This window comes from Girardinichthys multiradiatus, chromosome 2 (assembly GCF_021462225.1).
Source record: "Girardinichthys multiradiatus isolate DD_20200921_A chromosome 2, DD_fGirMul_XY1, whole genome shotgun sequence".
In the NCBI taxonomy this organism is placed as follows: Eukaryota; Metazoa; Chordata; class Actinopteri; order Cyprinodontiformes; family Goodeidae; genus Girardinichthys; species Girardinichthys multiradiatus.
The window spans coordinates 26906517-26920088 of record NC_061795.1 but is presented as its reverse complement, the minus strand read 5'-3'; the positions used below and the strand labels follow the sequence as shown (position 1 = coordinate 26920088).

Genomic DNA, 13572 nt, shown 5'->3' with positions numbered 1-13572 from the left:
AACCTTTCTGGTTGCACTGTGTTTGTCTTTGCCTCCTACTTTGACAATTCATGATGATAATACAGACTTACAAATAAAATGTTTCATGTGCCTTTTGACTGTTTACTGCATATTTACACACTTAGCACACCATCTGACCTCTAGAATCACAGATCAGCTAAAGCATCTGTAAAATAATGTAGCCCACACAGAAAACTATATCAACCTGCATGCTGAGTTCATACAAAGGGAAATTACTATATAGGCAGTCTTTTCCAAATGACAGGGAAGCGCAGGATTTAAAAAATGCACAAAAAGCTGTTGAGATTATGAAAAATTTAGTCAGTTCAGACACCTTAATATTTTATTGCCTTTTGATCTTTTAAAATTTGGAAACGATAGCCGTTATTGGGCCTGTTCTTCTGAATATTAGTGCCAGTTTCAATCATTGTTGGAAATCTTAAAATTGGAAGGTAAAACTAATAGCTGGAATGGGAGAGCTCATTACAAATGTGTAGTGGACCAGAGTATGGCCTGCCCTTGAATGAGAGGATGAGGGCCACAGAAAGAGGGTGAGAAAAAGATGGGCCCTCTCTCTTAACACACATGGCTTCAGTTTCCCCTCCCTACTGTGCAGCCATGAGACCAAAGCACTCAAACAGCCAAATATGGTCTTCGTGAGAACGGGAAGGAATTTTCCCGGACATACATCCTTTATGCACTCTTTCTGCCCTAATATGCTTCTGACACAGTGAGAAGATTTTGTAATACAGCATTTGTTATAGCCAAACAAATAATTAAAAAAAAGTCTGCCTAAAAGCCTCCCATACCCTGAATGTGTAGAAAATAATCACTTTTCAGAACAATGTTTGCTGTGTGCAATGGTATGGGCATGAACGAAATAATGTGAGCTCTCCCTCTTGACCAAAACATCTAAATGGGGATCTGTGTAAACTTCAAAGTCTGGTCTGGGAAGCTTGGGAAAAAAAATCAAATCCACAATTTCCATATTTGGTCTGGCAAACGTCTGCTAATCCTTTCACATGAAAAAACTTTTTCAAACATTCACGTCACCCCTGACTGATCTACGAAGGGCAATGCTGACATCTGCTGGCAAGAATGCAGAACTATGTTTTTAACTATTTTCTTAGACACGTTTCACCTCCAGAGCGTTGAAGAAGTGTTCATGGCCCCTAAGCTTTAATGTACTTCATGGGGATTCTATGTGACATTCTATTTTTCAAATTTTTTTTTTTTTTACAAAAACAGAATATGAAACGTGTGGCGTGCCGACCTCCTTTACCCTGATACCTCTAATACAAATCCAGAGCAACCATTTGCTTTCAGAGGTCAATTTATCGATTCCTGTATGCAATTTAATATCAGTATGAATCCAGCTGCTTGACACAGAACAATAGTAAACAAACAGCACCAGGAAGACCAAGGAACACACCAGACAGGTGAGGGACAAGCAGTGGAGAAGTTTAAAGCAGGGCTCGATTACAAAGCTTTAAACATCTCGCAGAGCACTGTGAGATGCATTGTTTGAAAAATGTAAAACTTAAAAAAATGTAAAGCCTACCAAGTCTTGGGTGTACATTTAAATTGATGAGCCTGAGAAGACGAGTGTTAATCAGAAGCAGCCCGGGATAATTCTGGAGGAGCTGCAGAGACCCTCATCTCAGGAGAATCTGTCAACAGGACAACTGCTTTAGTAGTCCCACAGATGTGGAGTCATGTTATTTAGAATCAAGTCAGACTCGAGGGACAAATTTAAGGACTTTAGACTCAATTTGATAAAACACAAAAGACTTAAGACTTGTCCTGGACTTTCACTCCAATGACTTGACTTAACAGGATTTGTACCGTTTGACTTGAAAATATTTGACATCTTACACCAGACAAAGTGTTTTACAAAAGGAACTGCACCTAGGGAGCGAGGACGAAACTGTACTGGAAACGCAAATTAGCGCGCTGCGCACCTCTGGCCATTGGTCAATATTTCCCCCCTACTGTTACTGCAACAAGTACGCTGCATCTACTGTTTTGCGCACCTGCTTTTTTCAGCATCTTTCGATAATGGATGGGCTCTCAGGAAGGTGTGCACAAGCAAAATGCTGTGCGTGCATCATCCAGACGAAGGGTAAAATGCAGTACAACTCTATACATTAACGATATTATAGTTCAGTTTTTGCCTGGTAAACGTGACTAGAGTGCGGCGATGGCGCAGATGGTAAAACACGCACGACCCACGCACGAATGCAGCTGTCACAGGTCCCGAGTCCCGGCCCTTTGCTGCATGCCTTCCCCTCTCTCTCTCCACCCCATTTCCTGTTGGTTAACTTACAAAATAAAGGCCACTAGTAAAATTAAAAATTTGGCACTAAACACAATCCATCCATCCGCTTTATATACCCACTTCTTTAAACAGGGTCACGGGGCAGCTGGTGCCTATCTCCAGTGGTCTACAGGCAAGAGGCGGGGTACCCCCTGGACAGGTCGCCAGTCCCTGTGCGACACACAACCATGCACACCTAAGGGCAATTTAGAGAGACCAATTAACCTAATAGTCGTGTTTTTGGACTTTTTGGAGGAAGCCAGAGTACCCAAAGAGAACCAATGCATGCATGGGGAGAACATGCTGCAGGGCAACAGTGCTACCAAAATGAAAAAAGCAAAGTAGAAAAAGGATCTGTCTCACATGTTTTGCCCAATTAAAGAAAAAACAAAAACAAATTTGAAATAGTTTTGGCTCGACTGTTTTCTGGGTCTAGAAAAAATCTCGTACTCGTACTCATCGTCTTCCGCTTTATCCGGGACCGGGTCGCGGGGGCAGCAGACTCAGCAGAGACGCCCAGACGTCCCTCTCCCCAGACACCTCTTCCAGCTCCTCCGGGTGGAGCCCAAGGCGTTCCTAGGCCAGCCGAGAAACATAGTCCCTCCAGCGTGTCCTGGGCCGTCCCCTGGGCCTCCTCCCGGTGGGACGTGCCTGGAACACCTCCCGAGGGAGGCGTCCAGGAGGCATCCGGTATAGATGCCCGAGCCACCTCACTGGCTCCTCTCGATGTAGAGGAGCAGCGGCTCTACTCCGAGCCCCTCCCGGATGGGAGTCATGTCTATCTCTAAGGGAGTACCCGGCCACCCTACGGAGGAAGCTCATTTCAGCCGCTTGTATCCGGGATCTCGTTCTTTCGGTCATGACCCAAAGTTCCTGGCCATAGGTGAGGGTAGGAACATAGACCGACCGGTAAATCGAGAGCTTCGCTTTTCGGCTCAGCTCTCTCTTCACCACAACGGACCGGCACAGTGCCCCCATTACTGTGGCAGCTGCACCAATCCGACTGCAATCTCCCGCTCCATTCTTCCCTCACTCGTGAACAAGACCCCGAGATACTTAAACTCCTCCACTTGAGGCAGGAACTCCCCTTCAACCTGAAGAGGACAAGCCACCCTTTTCCGGTCGAGAACCATGGCCTCGGACTTGGAGGAACTGATCTTCATCCCAGCCGCTTCACACTCGGCTGCGAACCGCCCCAGTGCATGCTGTAGGTCTTGGCTAGATGGGGCCAGCAGGACCACGTCATCCGCAAAAAGAAGAGACGAAATCCTCTGGTCACCAAACCAGACCCCTCCGACCCTTGGCTGCGCCTAGAAATCCTGTCCATAAAAGTTATGAACAGGACCGGTGACAAAGGGCAGCCCTGCCGGAGTCCAACATGCACCGGGAACAGGTCCGACTTAGTGCTGGCAATGCGGACCAAACTCCTGCTCCACTTGTAGAGAGACCGGATGGCCCCTAGTAAAGGGCCACCGATTCCATACTCCTGGAGCACTCCCACAGGGCATCACGAGGGACACAGTCGAATGCTTTCTTCAGGTCCACAAAACACATGTGGACCGGTTGGGCAAACTCCCATGAACCCTCGAGTACCCTGTAGAGGGTATAGAGCTGGTCCAGTGTCCCACGGCCGGGACGAAAACCACACTGCTCCTCCTGAAGCCGGGGTTTGACTATCGGTCGGACTCTCCTCTCCAATACCCTGGCGTTGGCCTTACCAAGGAGGCTGAGGAGTGTGATCCCCCTGGAAAAAAAACAAAAAAACGCCTTGAACCGCCACCTTAACGTGGTGGAGGGGTTTGAGTGCTCGAATGATCCTAGAGGCTATGTTGTCTGGGGCTTAAATGCCCTTGGTAGGGTCTCCCATGGCAAACAGGCTCTAGGTGACGGGTCAGACAAAGAGCGGTTCGAGAATCCCTCATGATGACTACAGAATCGAGGCACGTGACGTCGCCCGGTACGGCGGAGCCGGGGTCTCACCCTGGAGCCAGGCCTGGGGTCGGGACTCGTCGGAGAGCGCCTGGTGGCCAGGTTGCTCCTCGCGGGACCCGGCCGGGCCAAGCCCGAACGAGAGACGCGAGACCATCCCCCAGTGGGCCCACCACCTGCAGGGGGAACCACGAGGGACCGGTGCAAAGAGGATTGGGCGGCGGACGAAGGTGGAGACCTCGGCGGCCTGATCCCCGGATGCTTAGGCTGGCTCTAGGGACGTGGAATGTCACCTCACTGGGGGGGAAGGAGCCTGAGCTTGTGCGGGAGGTCGAGAGATATCGACAAGAAATAGTCGGGGTCACCTCCACGCATAGCGTGGGCTCTGGAACCCATCTCCTTGGAAAAAATCTATTCACTATAATAAATTGTATGTTTCAACTTAAAAATGAAAGTTCAAAAGCTGCCTTTAAACTTTGAGTAATGTCAACTTTTAGGTTTAGAAAGTTAACCTAAGGAGGCTGTCAGTTTTTTGCAAGCAAAAAAAAATGTATACGGGTCACTGTCTTTAGTACCGCTTTTTATGGAAAGTTGCTGCTGGTTGACATAACAGCCGTTCTTGTTTCATTTATTTGTCAGAACACTGCTCAATTTGATAACATTACTGGCCAAAGTCATTAGGAGCCAGTGTGGAGCCCTCTGAAGAGCCAGATGTGGCTCCGAAGCCACAGGTTGCAGACTGGTTTAGCAAACAATATCCCAAAACAATATAATAAAAATGTGGTTGTAATGTGAAGTAATGTGCAAAGGTTTTGCAAGGCACTGTAAACTAGTTATATTAAACATTAGTATCCTTTGATCTTCTGATCAGGGAACAGATTATGAAAGAATGTTAAAGCCTGATTAAGTATTTAATGATTCAACATCATTCATCTGTTTGTAATAAAAAAAAAAAAAAGAAAAAAAATACTCCTAATAGTACTGGCTGTTTGAAACATTTTTTATTTTTATTTTTAGTGAATACAAAAAATACTTTTGTGACAAGATAAATATTGTACATACAGCATCAAATGATACAACCGACGCAGTCTGTTAAAGAAAGCACAACACCTATTTATAACAGCAACTCTTATTTTATTCCAGCAATACTCAGACACATCTGCTGGGGAGTATATTTCAGCATAAGGTTTGCATTAACAAATAAAAACATTTTTCTAGTGGTTTAGACAATGCAACCAGGAAGTTATTCAGCTCAACATTTTAGTGGGAATTTAAATAATTTCATCACCTCAGATACATGTAGCCACATGCTCACTGAATGCAGTCTAGTGTTAGTAACTAAACCCTAAAGATATCCATAGATGCCCTTTAATATCAGCACTTTAACACTGCCGGCAGGTATAGGCCACCAGTATGGCAAACATTTTGCTGTTCGACTGGCATAATGTTTTTGACCCAGAGAGGAGAAGGCTCAGGCTCCCAGCCAGCCTGATGTTCAGCTGCTTGCAGCGCAGACTCAAGTAAGGCACTAATACACGATGCAGACACGACACGAGCATGGACAGACTGAGGAGATGAACAGCAGTATGTTTAAAACATGTATAATCCGTTATTGTATCAAAGAAAAACACATAACTTAATCACTTTCCTCAAAAGGAGCAAGAAGCTGTTTCCTTATAAAGAGTTTCTGTGATGGAAGCTGTGAATTGCTGTCTTTAGTGTAAAAGATGTAAAAACATGTATGGTCATTTTAGTCTACAGCTGGAAGCCCAAAATCATTGTAAGGAGCTTTTTTTGTACCCAATAACAGCAGTAACTCAAATTTACTTTGCTGAAATATCCTGTTTTCTTAACTCTTGTGTGGTGTTCATATTGTTTTTACTCAGCCAATGTTTCTGGGTCTGGTGGACCCATTGCATTTTGTGATTTTTAAGGCCTCACAATCAAACACTTAATAAAAATCATGATGAGTGGAAACAAATTTACAATTAATTTACATTAATTGTATCATTTTTCCTTCAGTAAATAATGAAAATGGGTCCCACAAACCCGAACACCACACAAGGGTTAAAGAGTTTAATATAAAAGCGACTTTAGAGAGACAGGGCAGTGACTGTGGAAAATAGATAAGTATGTTTAGGTCCCGGTTCTACACATTTTTCCTTTCGGTTTGAATTCCATATTTTTCCTGACACAAATTTCTAGATCTCTTGGTCAATCTTCAGGCCATGTTTAATGTACATAGTTAAAGGCCAAAATTATTCATACCCCAAAGAGACTTAGGTTAAAAAGCGATCCACATAATCTGTGAAAGGAGCTAATGATTCGGGTGATAGCAAAGATGCCTTCCAATCTCAGAGTTGTAGATCATCTCTAAAGATTAATCATCAAAATACCAGTCGAGAAACGCAAAAAGCTTGTCAGCAATTATAGGAAGGTTTTTTTGCTGTAATGACAATACAAATTTTCTTCTAATTGAGGGGTATAAATCATTTTTGATATGCCATTTTCAAAAAATATTAAATAACAGATTCAGTTATTTAAAAACAGAGGCTCCTTATACATAGTTTTTTTTTTATCTTTTGAGAGAAGCCTGACTCATTTCCTTTCAGAAACAAACTTTTTGGTTGAATAAAAATACATTTTAATCAGAACATGTCAGGGGTATCTTACATCCACTCATTATCAGAATACATGCCACATTAATGCTGGCCTTTTTATTGATTTATGTGTTACAATAAAACAAGATTTGGGTGCACACAGGCTCAGAAAGCTGCACAAAAATCAAGAAATTATGTAATAACATTACGGTTACTGAAAAACTCTGAATTGGCTCTAGTATTTCAACCATAAAAGATACAAATCAGGTGTGGGTATGAAAAGCCAGTAAGAGTCCGTTTAAATGTGATTTGTTATGTTGTGCAGCTCTAGCTCAACTATTTACATAAATCCAAACTAGTATTTAATTTGATGTCCTTTAGGAAGTTGTACCTTGACTGCACAACGTTTATAGCCATTTATAAGCTTGTGTCATAATTATGACTGGATACTGGACAGAACGTCTCAGCAGAATTGATATAAATTGGTTGGTTTCCTGGCACAGACCTGGATTTTAAGCATTTTCAATACATTTTTAAAAGCCTGTTGGATACTAAAGGATACTAAACTTAACATTAGCCTTCTTTATCTGTTTAAAACCAGTTTTGTTGTGTATTTAGGAGTAATATCCAGTTGGAACACTCAGATTTCAACTGTCTGAGACAAACTGAACATCGGAATAAAGGAAAGTTGGCCAGGATGTTCAGAAATTTACTTTAGTAGCAGTGATTCACAGCCTCATAATTCATAATTTATAAAACATATTAGTATATAAACATCTTGGGAAAATATGTTTATATACTAGTCAGTTGTATGGGTATTGCATATGGTGGTGTATTTCACATATATATTGTCAATGTATAGTATGTATGTGAGGGGAGAGATGTAGAGATGTAGGATTAGAGTGTGTTTGGGCCTGTTTCTGTTTTTGTTTGTGTTAAGTGTTGATTGTCAGTGTGAATACCTGTATTGTTGTATAGTGTTTAAGTATAATTACAGAGAACTACTGTAAAAAATGGTTTGAATAAAGTGTTCTGAAATAATACAGGAATTACCAAACCTCCAGCCCAGAAGCACCTCCTTACAAAAACAAAACCTAGTTCGGCTATAAATTGCAGCTGTTCACACAGAGAAGTCAAATGCCTTCTGGAAAGAAGATTACCCAATGTGGTCACACCTACAAAAAACTATGTTTGGAGTAGTCAAGGTCAAGCACTCTACCAAATGTCAAGCATGGCAGTGGTAGAATCAGACTGGGGGTCTTTTATGGCGTATTGCACAAAGTGGGTGGGATAAAGAAAAAAAAGAGGGCTGCTTCCAAATTATTTATCTTCAGCTCAAATTCAACAGGGCAATGATCCCAAAACACAACCAAAACTGATTTGAGAATAAATGAAGGATTAGAGAACTCAACCGTAGTGAAAAGTTCACCGGGGAAAAAAAAGGGCTCAGACAAATAAGTAGACAGTTAAAATAATATGCCATTTATGTCTGATGAGGGAATGGAAACGTCTATTTGGAACTTCAAGTAAATGAGACAGTAAAGAGCACTTGGCAAGAAACCTCATTGCCGTTTTGCTAACGAGTTCATGATCCAAAAAAATCTCAATCTCAATGTCAACATCTGTCCATGAAATATATACATCTACTATACCTATGATGTTCAACACTGGAAGCAGTACATAAAAAAAAGTTGACAACATGGTAACTATGTGAAAGGCAATTTAATTTTTCCTTCCACTTTTGTCCAGATTTGTAAAACATTAAATCCAATTCCAAACTATTCCAGACTCTTAAAGACTGTGAATGAACCCTATTTCAGGGGGCACATGAACCAAATCTGGCTTGTGTAAGTTGTTGAAAATTCAAACATGAAAGCAAGAGAAAAACGTGTCAAACAATGGAAGAATACTGTCTAACTTTACACATTTCTCTGAATTATAGGTGAAAAATCAGTGGGATCCCTCGAGTGCAATGTTGTACAAGCAGCAAGACATATTTGGTCACATCTAGATCAGAATATCTAAATAGAACTACTTTCTTTCTCATACGAATTTGCTGTTAAATTGATTTTGTTCCTTTATTTTACCCACTTCACTCTAAACCAATCGGTGTTTGGCATCAATACAAACAGCTTAGTTTAGATAAAATTAATAAGAAAATATGGTGGTTTAACTCCAATCCCCATAGATTAACATTTTTGTATAATACAAGGGCCTTTTTGAACTATAATATTCTATTGGTTAGTAGCTTTATTGATATGTGTTAAGAGTAATGGTGCATGCCAGCCTACTGGTAAATGAGGCATTGCCTTTACTGCTTTTTAAATCATCTTTAGAGGAATTTTTCATATAAAACATAAGCTACAAACCTTTGATTTTAGAACTTCAGTTAAATCATATTTGCAGAAAGTTTAGTGATTACTGAGACATTTAGCATTTGATTCATGCCTGTAACAGTCAGTAATGCTCGTGATGCACTAATACCCACACTGAAAATAACTCGATCCATTTGTCTGTTTGCTCACAATAACAACTTTCTTTATATTAAAGTCTGAATGTCGAAGCCATTCACTGACAAACACATCACACACACACTCACACAAGTACACTACAAAGCACAGGCACTTGTTTTTGTCAACAAACAGGCCTGTTTCAAGTGCTGAATATAGTCTTTAGTGACGCCAGGGCAAAGCGGGCGATAGTACATCCGCATCGTCTCCTGTTGAGGAGACGTTGTCATCTGCACATCAGCCTACGCGCTTGCTGGCTTAGTCAGCCCTCGTCCTCCCTCAGTTCGCTGGGCAGGAATTTGTATTGCTGCTGTCGGATCTGAGCCAGCTTCTTCCGAGCCTCCTCCAGCTCTCGCTCCTTCCTTAACATCTCCTCCTGAGCTGCGATAATCTGAAAAGTCAGGAACAGCTGATGGAAATCACGCTTTTCCAACATTTTATTTAAAAGCCCCCTGTTCACATGCTCTTGCCAGGCTCCCCCCGTGTAGATTTTATAGATTTTTAATCAAAATCTTTATTCAGCCACCATAAGAGTAATAAGTCAAACTTTGTTGACTTTAGTATAATGGAAATTTAGTTGTTAAGGTCAGAATTTAATTAAGTATTTTAATCCCAAACTGATATAAATAAGTACATCAAACTAGTGGAGATAAACTTCCATGTTCTGTCACCTAAAGTTACATATTCAAGTTCGGACCTTGAATATCTTGTGTGGGCAAGATTAAATAAATTATCCCTTTAAAATACATTTAATGTGGTCTGCTTCCAACACAAAGCCTGCCATTAATATTGTGTATGATTCTTCTTCCCCAAAGAAAGTACTCCTGGCTCAGTGCTTCTGTGTTTAGCTTTGTCACTTTCCTGGATTGAGTCACTGATGGAACTTTTGCTGCCATTAAATTTGTATACTCTCTCCTTTTCTTTCCATAGAAAGTTTTCCTGGACCAGTGCTTCTACATGTTTTTGTCTACTTGTCCTCTCAACCACCTAATAATGTTACATGGCACCTGGAGGTCTCTAGAGCAGAACCAGGGAGATGATCCTTTCCACTTCCTCCACATGCTTGCTTAGAATGATGGATGTCTGCAAAGTTAGTGACTTGATGGAGTAGGCAAGGATTCCTTAGATAGAAAATCTTTTACCAAGTTGTAATAAATGATCAGCCTACTTTGATTGTACAGTAATTGGGAAAGAAAGGGACAGAATATAATTAGATCTGAATCGAAATACATTATTGGCTTGTATTAGAATGATTTTAAATGACCTTAATCAAACCTACACCGATCCTGATTTGATTTTATTGGACATGAATTGGACATGTTCATCTTATAAAGTGCCTTGGTTTGACATTTCTTGTGAATAGGCAGAAAAGTTATAAACAAACTAAACTGAATTAAATTTAAATTGCTAGTGACAGTACCCTGTATTGGAAAATCAGTACAGCACTTGCAAGACAAATCACAAAAAAAAGTGTACGCTGTCAGTTCACCAGTAGTTATTTGATAAACAAGTACTGACTTGTAGTAATAAAAAAAGAGAGAAAAAAAGAAGCCTTTCTTTAGCTATTTTTCTAGCTGTTAAATGTCAGTCACAGCCTTAGCTGGTTACAGTAACAGTGGGGTCCCAGAATCCCCTCAGTGTGACGACACTAGCAAGATGGAAAGCGACAGGCTTAAGCTCAGTGGTGGTGAGTATCTCACTGACACAGGAACCCAATCAGGATCATAAAGAAAGAACGATAGAAAAACACTCATTGGATATCGTTGATCTTTGTTTGTTTGCACTTGCAGAGATTAATATTTTCTGTTCTAACAGTGAAGCAGTTCAAAGTCTTCCGAGGTGTGATATTTTGCAGCTGTTAATGTCCAAACCTGGTAAACAGCTTTGAAAGAGATCTGATGGGCTTTTTATTTGTGGGAGCTCATCACAATTTCAAAAAACAACTGTGGCATTTTGATAAATGGAAAGAAACATGAACGCTCAGTAACATTTAGAGGAAAAGGGCAAACCACGCAGTAGGGAGGATTTTTATCTAAGGCTTCATAAGATTCATTCACAGATTTTTCTCCCACCTGAGCTATGCCTCCAACGAATTTGGTCTTTACCACAACGCTGTCATCCTCTGTCTTGTCAAATGCTGCTTTTTGAGCTGCTTTGACCAGGTTGTCTGAAGCCCGCTTTACTGCATTACCAGCAGTCTGCAGAAAGGTGTTCAAGAAGTTAGCACAAGTATGATCTATGTATCTTTTCGCAGCAGACCTAAAGTTTTGATTCAGTGTTACCTGTAACCTTCTCATGGCTTCAGAATCGTGGTTCGCCTTCACCTTGCAAGCTACCAGCAGCTGAGCCGTCGAGGCTGCGACCTGCTTGGCTGAAGAGATTAGCTTCTCCTCGCTGGCGTGGCCCTGAACTGAAGCGTTAGCTGCCTCGCATAGGTTACTGGTGGCTGCTGCTACCATACGAGCCTACAGCAATGGACACATTCTCACTTAAACTTTTTATGCTGGGTTCAACATATAGTATGACAAATTTACTAGAAACTTCTCAAAGGAACTTACAGCTGATATGAGACCCTGTGACCACTGGCCATCATCTACTGCATTAGCTAGGTTGGATCCCACCTGAGAAAAAAAAAAGTGTTTTACACATCAAAATTTTGGGGATATTACTTAAACCCAAATGCTTGATTTACGCTGTTGGATCAAAGATTTGATCATCAGATCATCATTTTGAACTATTTATCAACAACATCTGGCTTCATTAAATGTCTTCTAGAGGATGAAATAAGAAATGGTCAAATGGGGGAAGTTATGCTTTGTAATAAGGCTAATGTCAGCAGGCTTAGTTAATGATTTCAATTAACGAGCTTGTTGTTGTTTACTAATAACAAAAGTCTTATAAGAGATTACCAGGTTGTTGTCTTTAATACAGTGTCAGGCTAAAAGCAAAAAAACATTCAGTTTAACCCAAATACTTTATTACATGTTATGTAATCTAGTTATAATTCATTCTTTTCAACCCATTCTTAGGTAGTCTGATTGTTGGACATTAGTAACTTTGACCCATTGTTTTGAGTGGAAAACCTTACCCAGAATGCTGGGTTTAAACCCTAAACCGAACCCTGTTTTGTTGACTCAACCCTGAGCTGAATAGAACCATATTGAGACATTTAAATAAATTAACAAAATATCACAAAATGGATTGTTTTTAACACGGCTTTGTTACATTAGATGTACTATGCCCATATCAAATGTAAAATTATGTAGGATTTTTTTGTCTGACCTTGCCTTGTGCGACCAGTTCTCTCTGAGCTGCAGATGCAGATTTTACAAGAGCACTGGTTGCTGCAGCAATGGACTTTGCTGCTTCTAAGATCTGGTCCTCAAAATCCAGCGTCTCATCTGCCTGCTGGAGAAAAAAAGCCCCAAAAAGTTACAATCTACAATGAATAATAATAATAAAAAAATAATAACACATCTATCCTTAGATTTCTAAAATCCAGAAAGACACAGATAACATGATAGTCAGTGATAGCTTTTTCTTTAAAGTACAGTGATGTTCAATTTTATCTTTCACATAAATCAAAACCAGATATAATGCATTCTGAGCCATTTAAGGCAGCATGTGAACATTAACGGTCCACTTCTGCCAAATGAACTGAAGAGCGGTATGAAAAATCACGGAGGCTCAGCTCGGAAACATTTAACAAATGGCCCTCTCTGCATCAGCAGTCAACAGGATGTGATTGACCACAGACCTCCATAAACACATAAGGCACACGAGGCTGGAGACAGGGCGGGACACTGTAGGAATATGTTTGATATATAGTTGGACTGAATAACAACCTAATATATCAAACATATCAGACAGAGCCCTGCAGAGAAGGCTTCCAGGTCTACAATGGCTTAGGGAGTTGGGAGGGAGGGGGGAAAGGAAGCATGCTGGGAGCAACAGAGCTGTCTGTCCTTAAAGGGCAGAAGGTATGAAGGAGAAAAGAGCAGAGGGAGTAAAATAGAAGAAGAATAGTTCAGGCAGTTGTTGGAAACATAAATAAAACCTAAAAATCTGTTTGAAACTGTGTTTTTTCACAGATGTTGAGCTAGAATAAATATAGTATAATAAATATAGTTTATAAGCTATAAGATAGAATCAATATAGTATACCAGCAATAATAAATAACAGTAGACGTGTTAGTTTTCTTTCAGCAGTAACATTG

The 13572-nt window shown here is 40.8% G+C and overlaps 1 protein-coding gene across 1 annotated transcript in view; it reads right to left on the bottom strand.

Annotated features, from left to right (window-relative positions):
- Positions 1-5232: 5232 nt before the first annotated feature.
- Positions 5233-13572, bottom strand: part of tln2b (talin 2b) — a 152366-nt gene continuing 144026 nt past the window's right edge. Inside the window, exons 53-57 of the mRNA XM_047391363.1 lie at positions 12639-12764; positions 11915-11977; positions 11639-11821; positions 11429-11554; positions 5233-9747 (exon numbers count right to left, since the gene is read on the bottom strand). Coding sequence (XP_047247319.1) covers positions 9619-9747; positions 11429-11554; positions 11639-11821; positions 11915-11977; positions 12639-12764 — 627 coding nt within the window. The 3' untranslated portion in view covers positions 5233-9618. The remainder of the gene's footprint in view (positions 9748-11428; positions 11555-11638; positions 11822-11914; positions 11978-12638; positions 12765-13572) is intronic.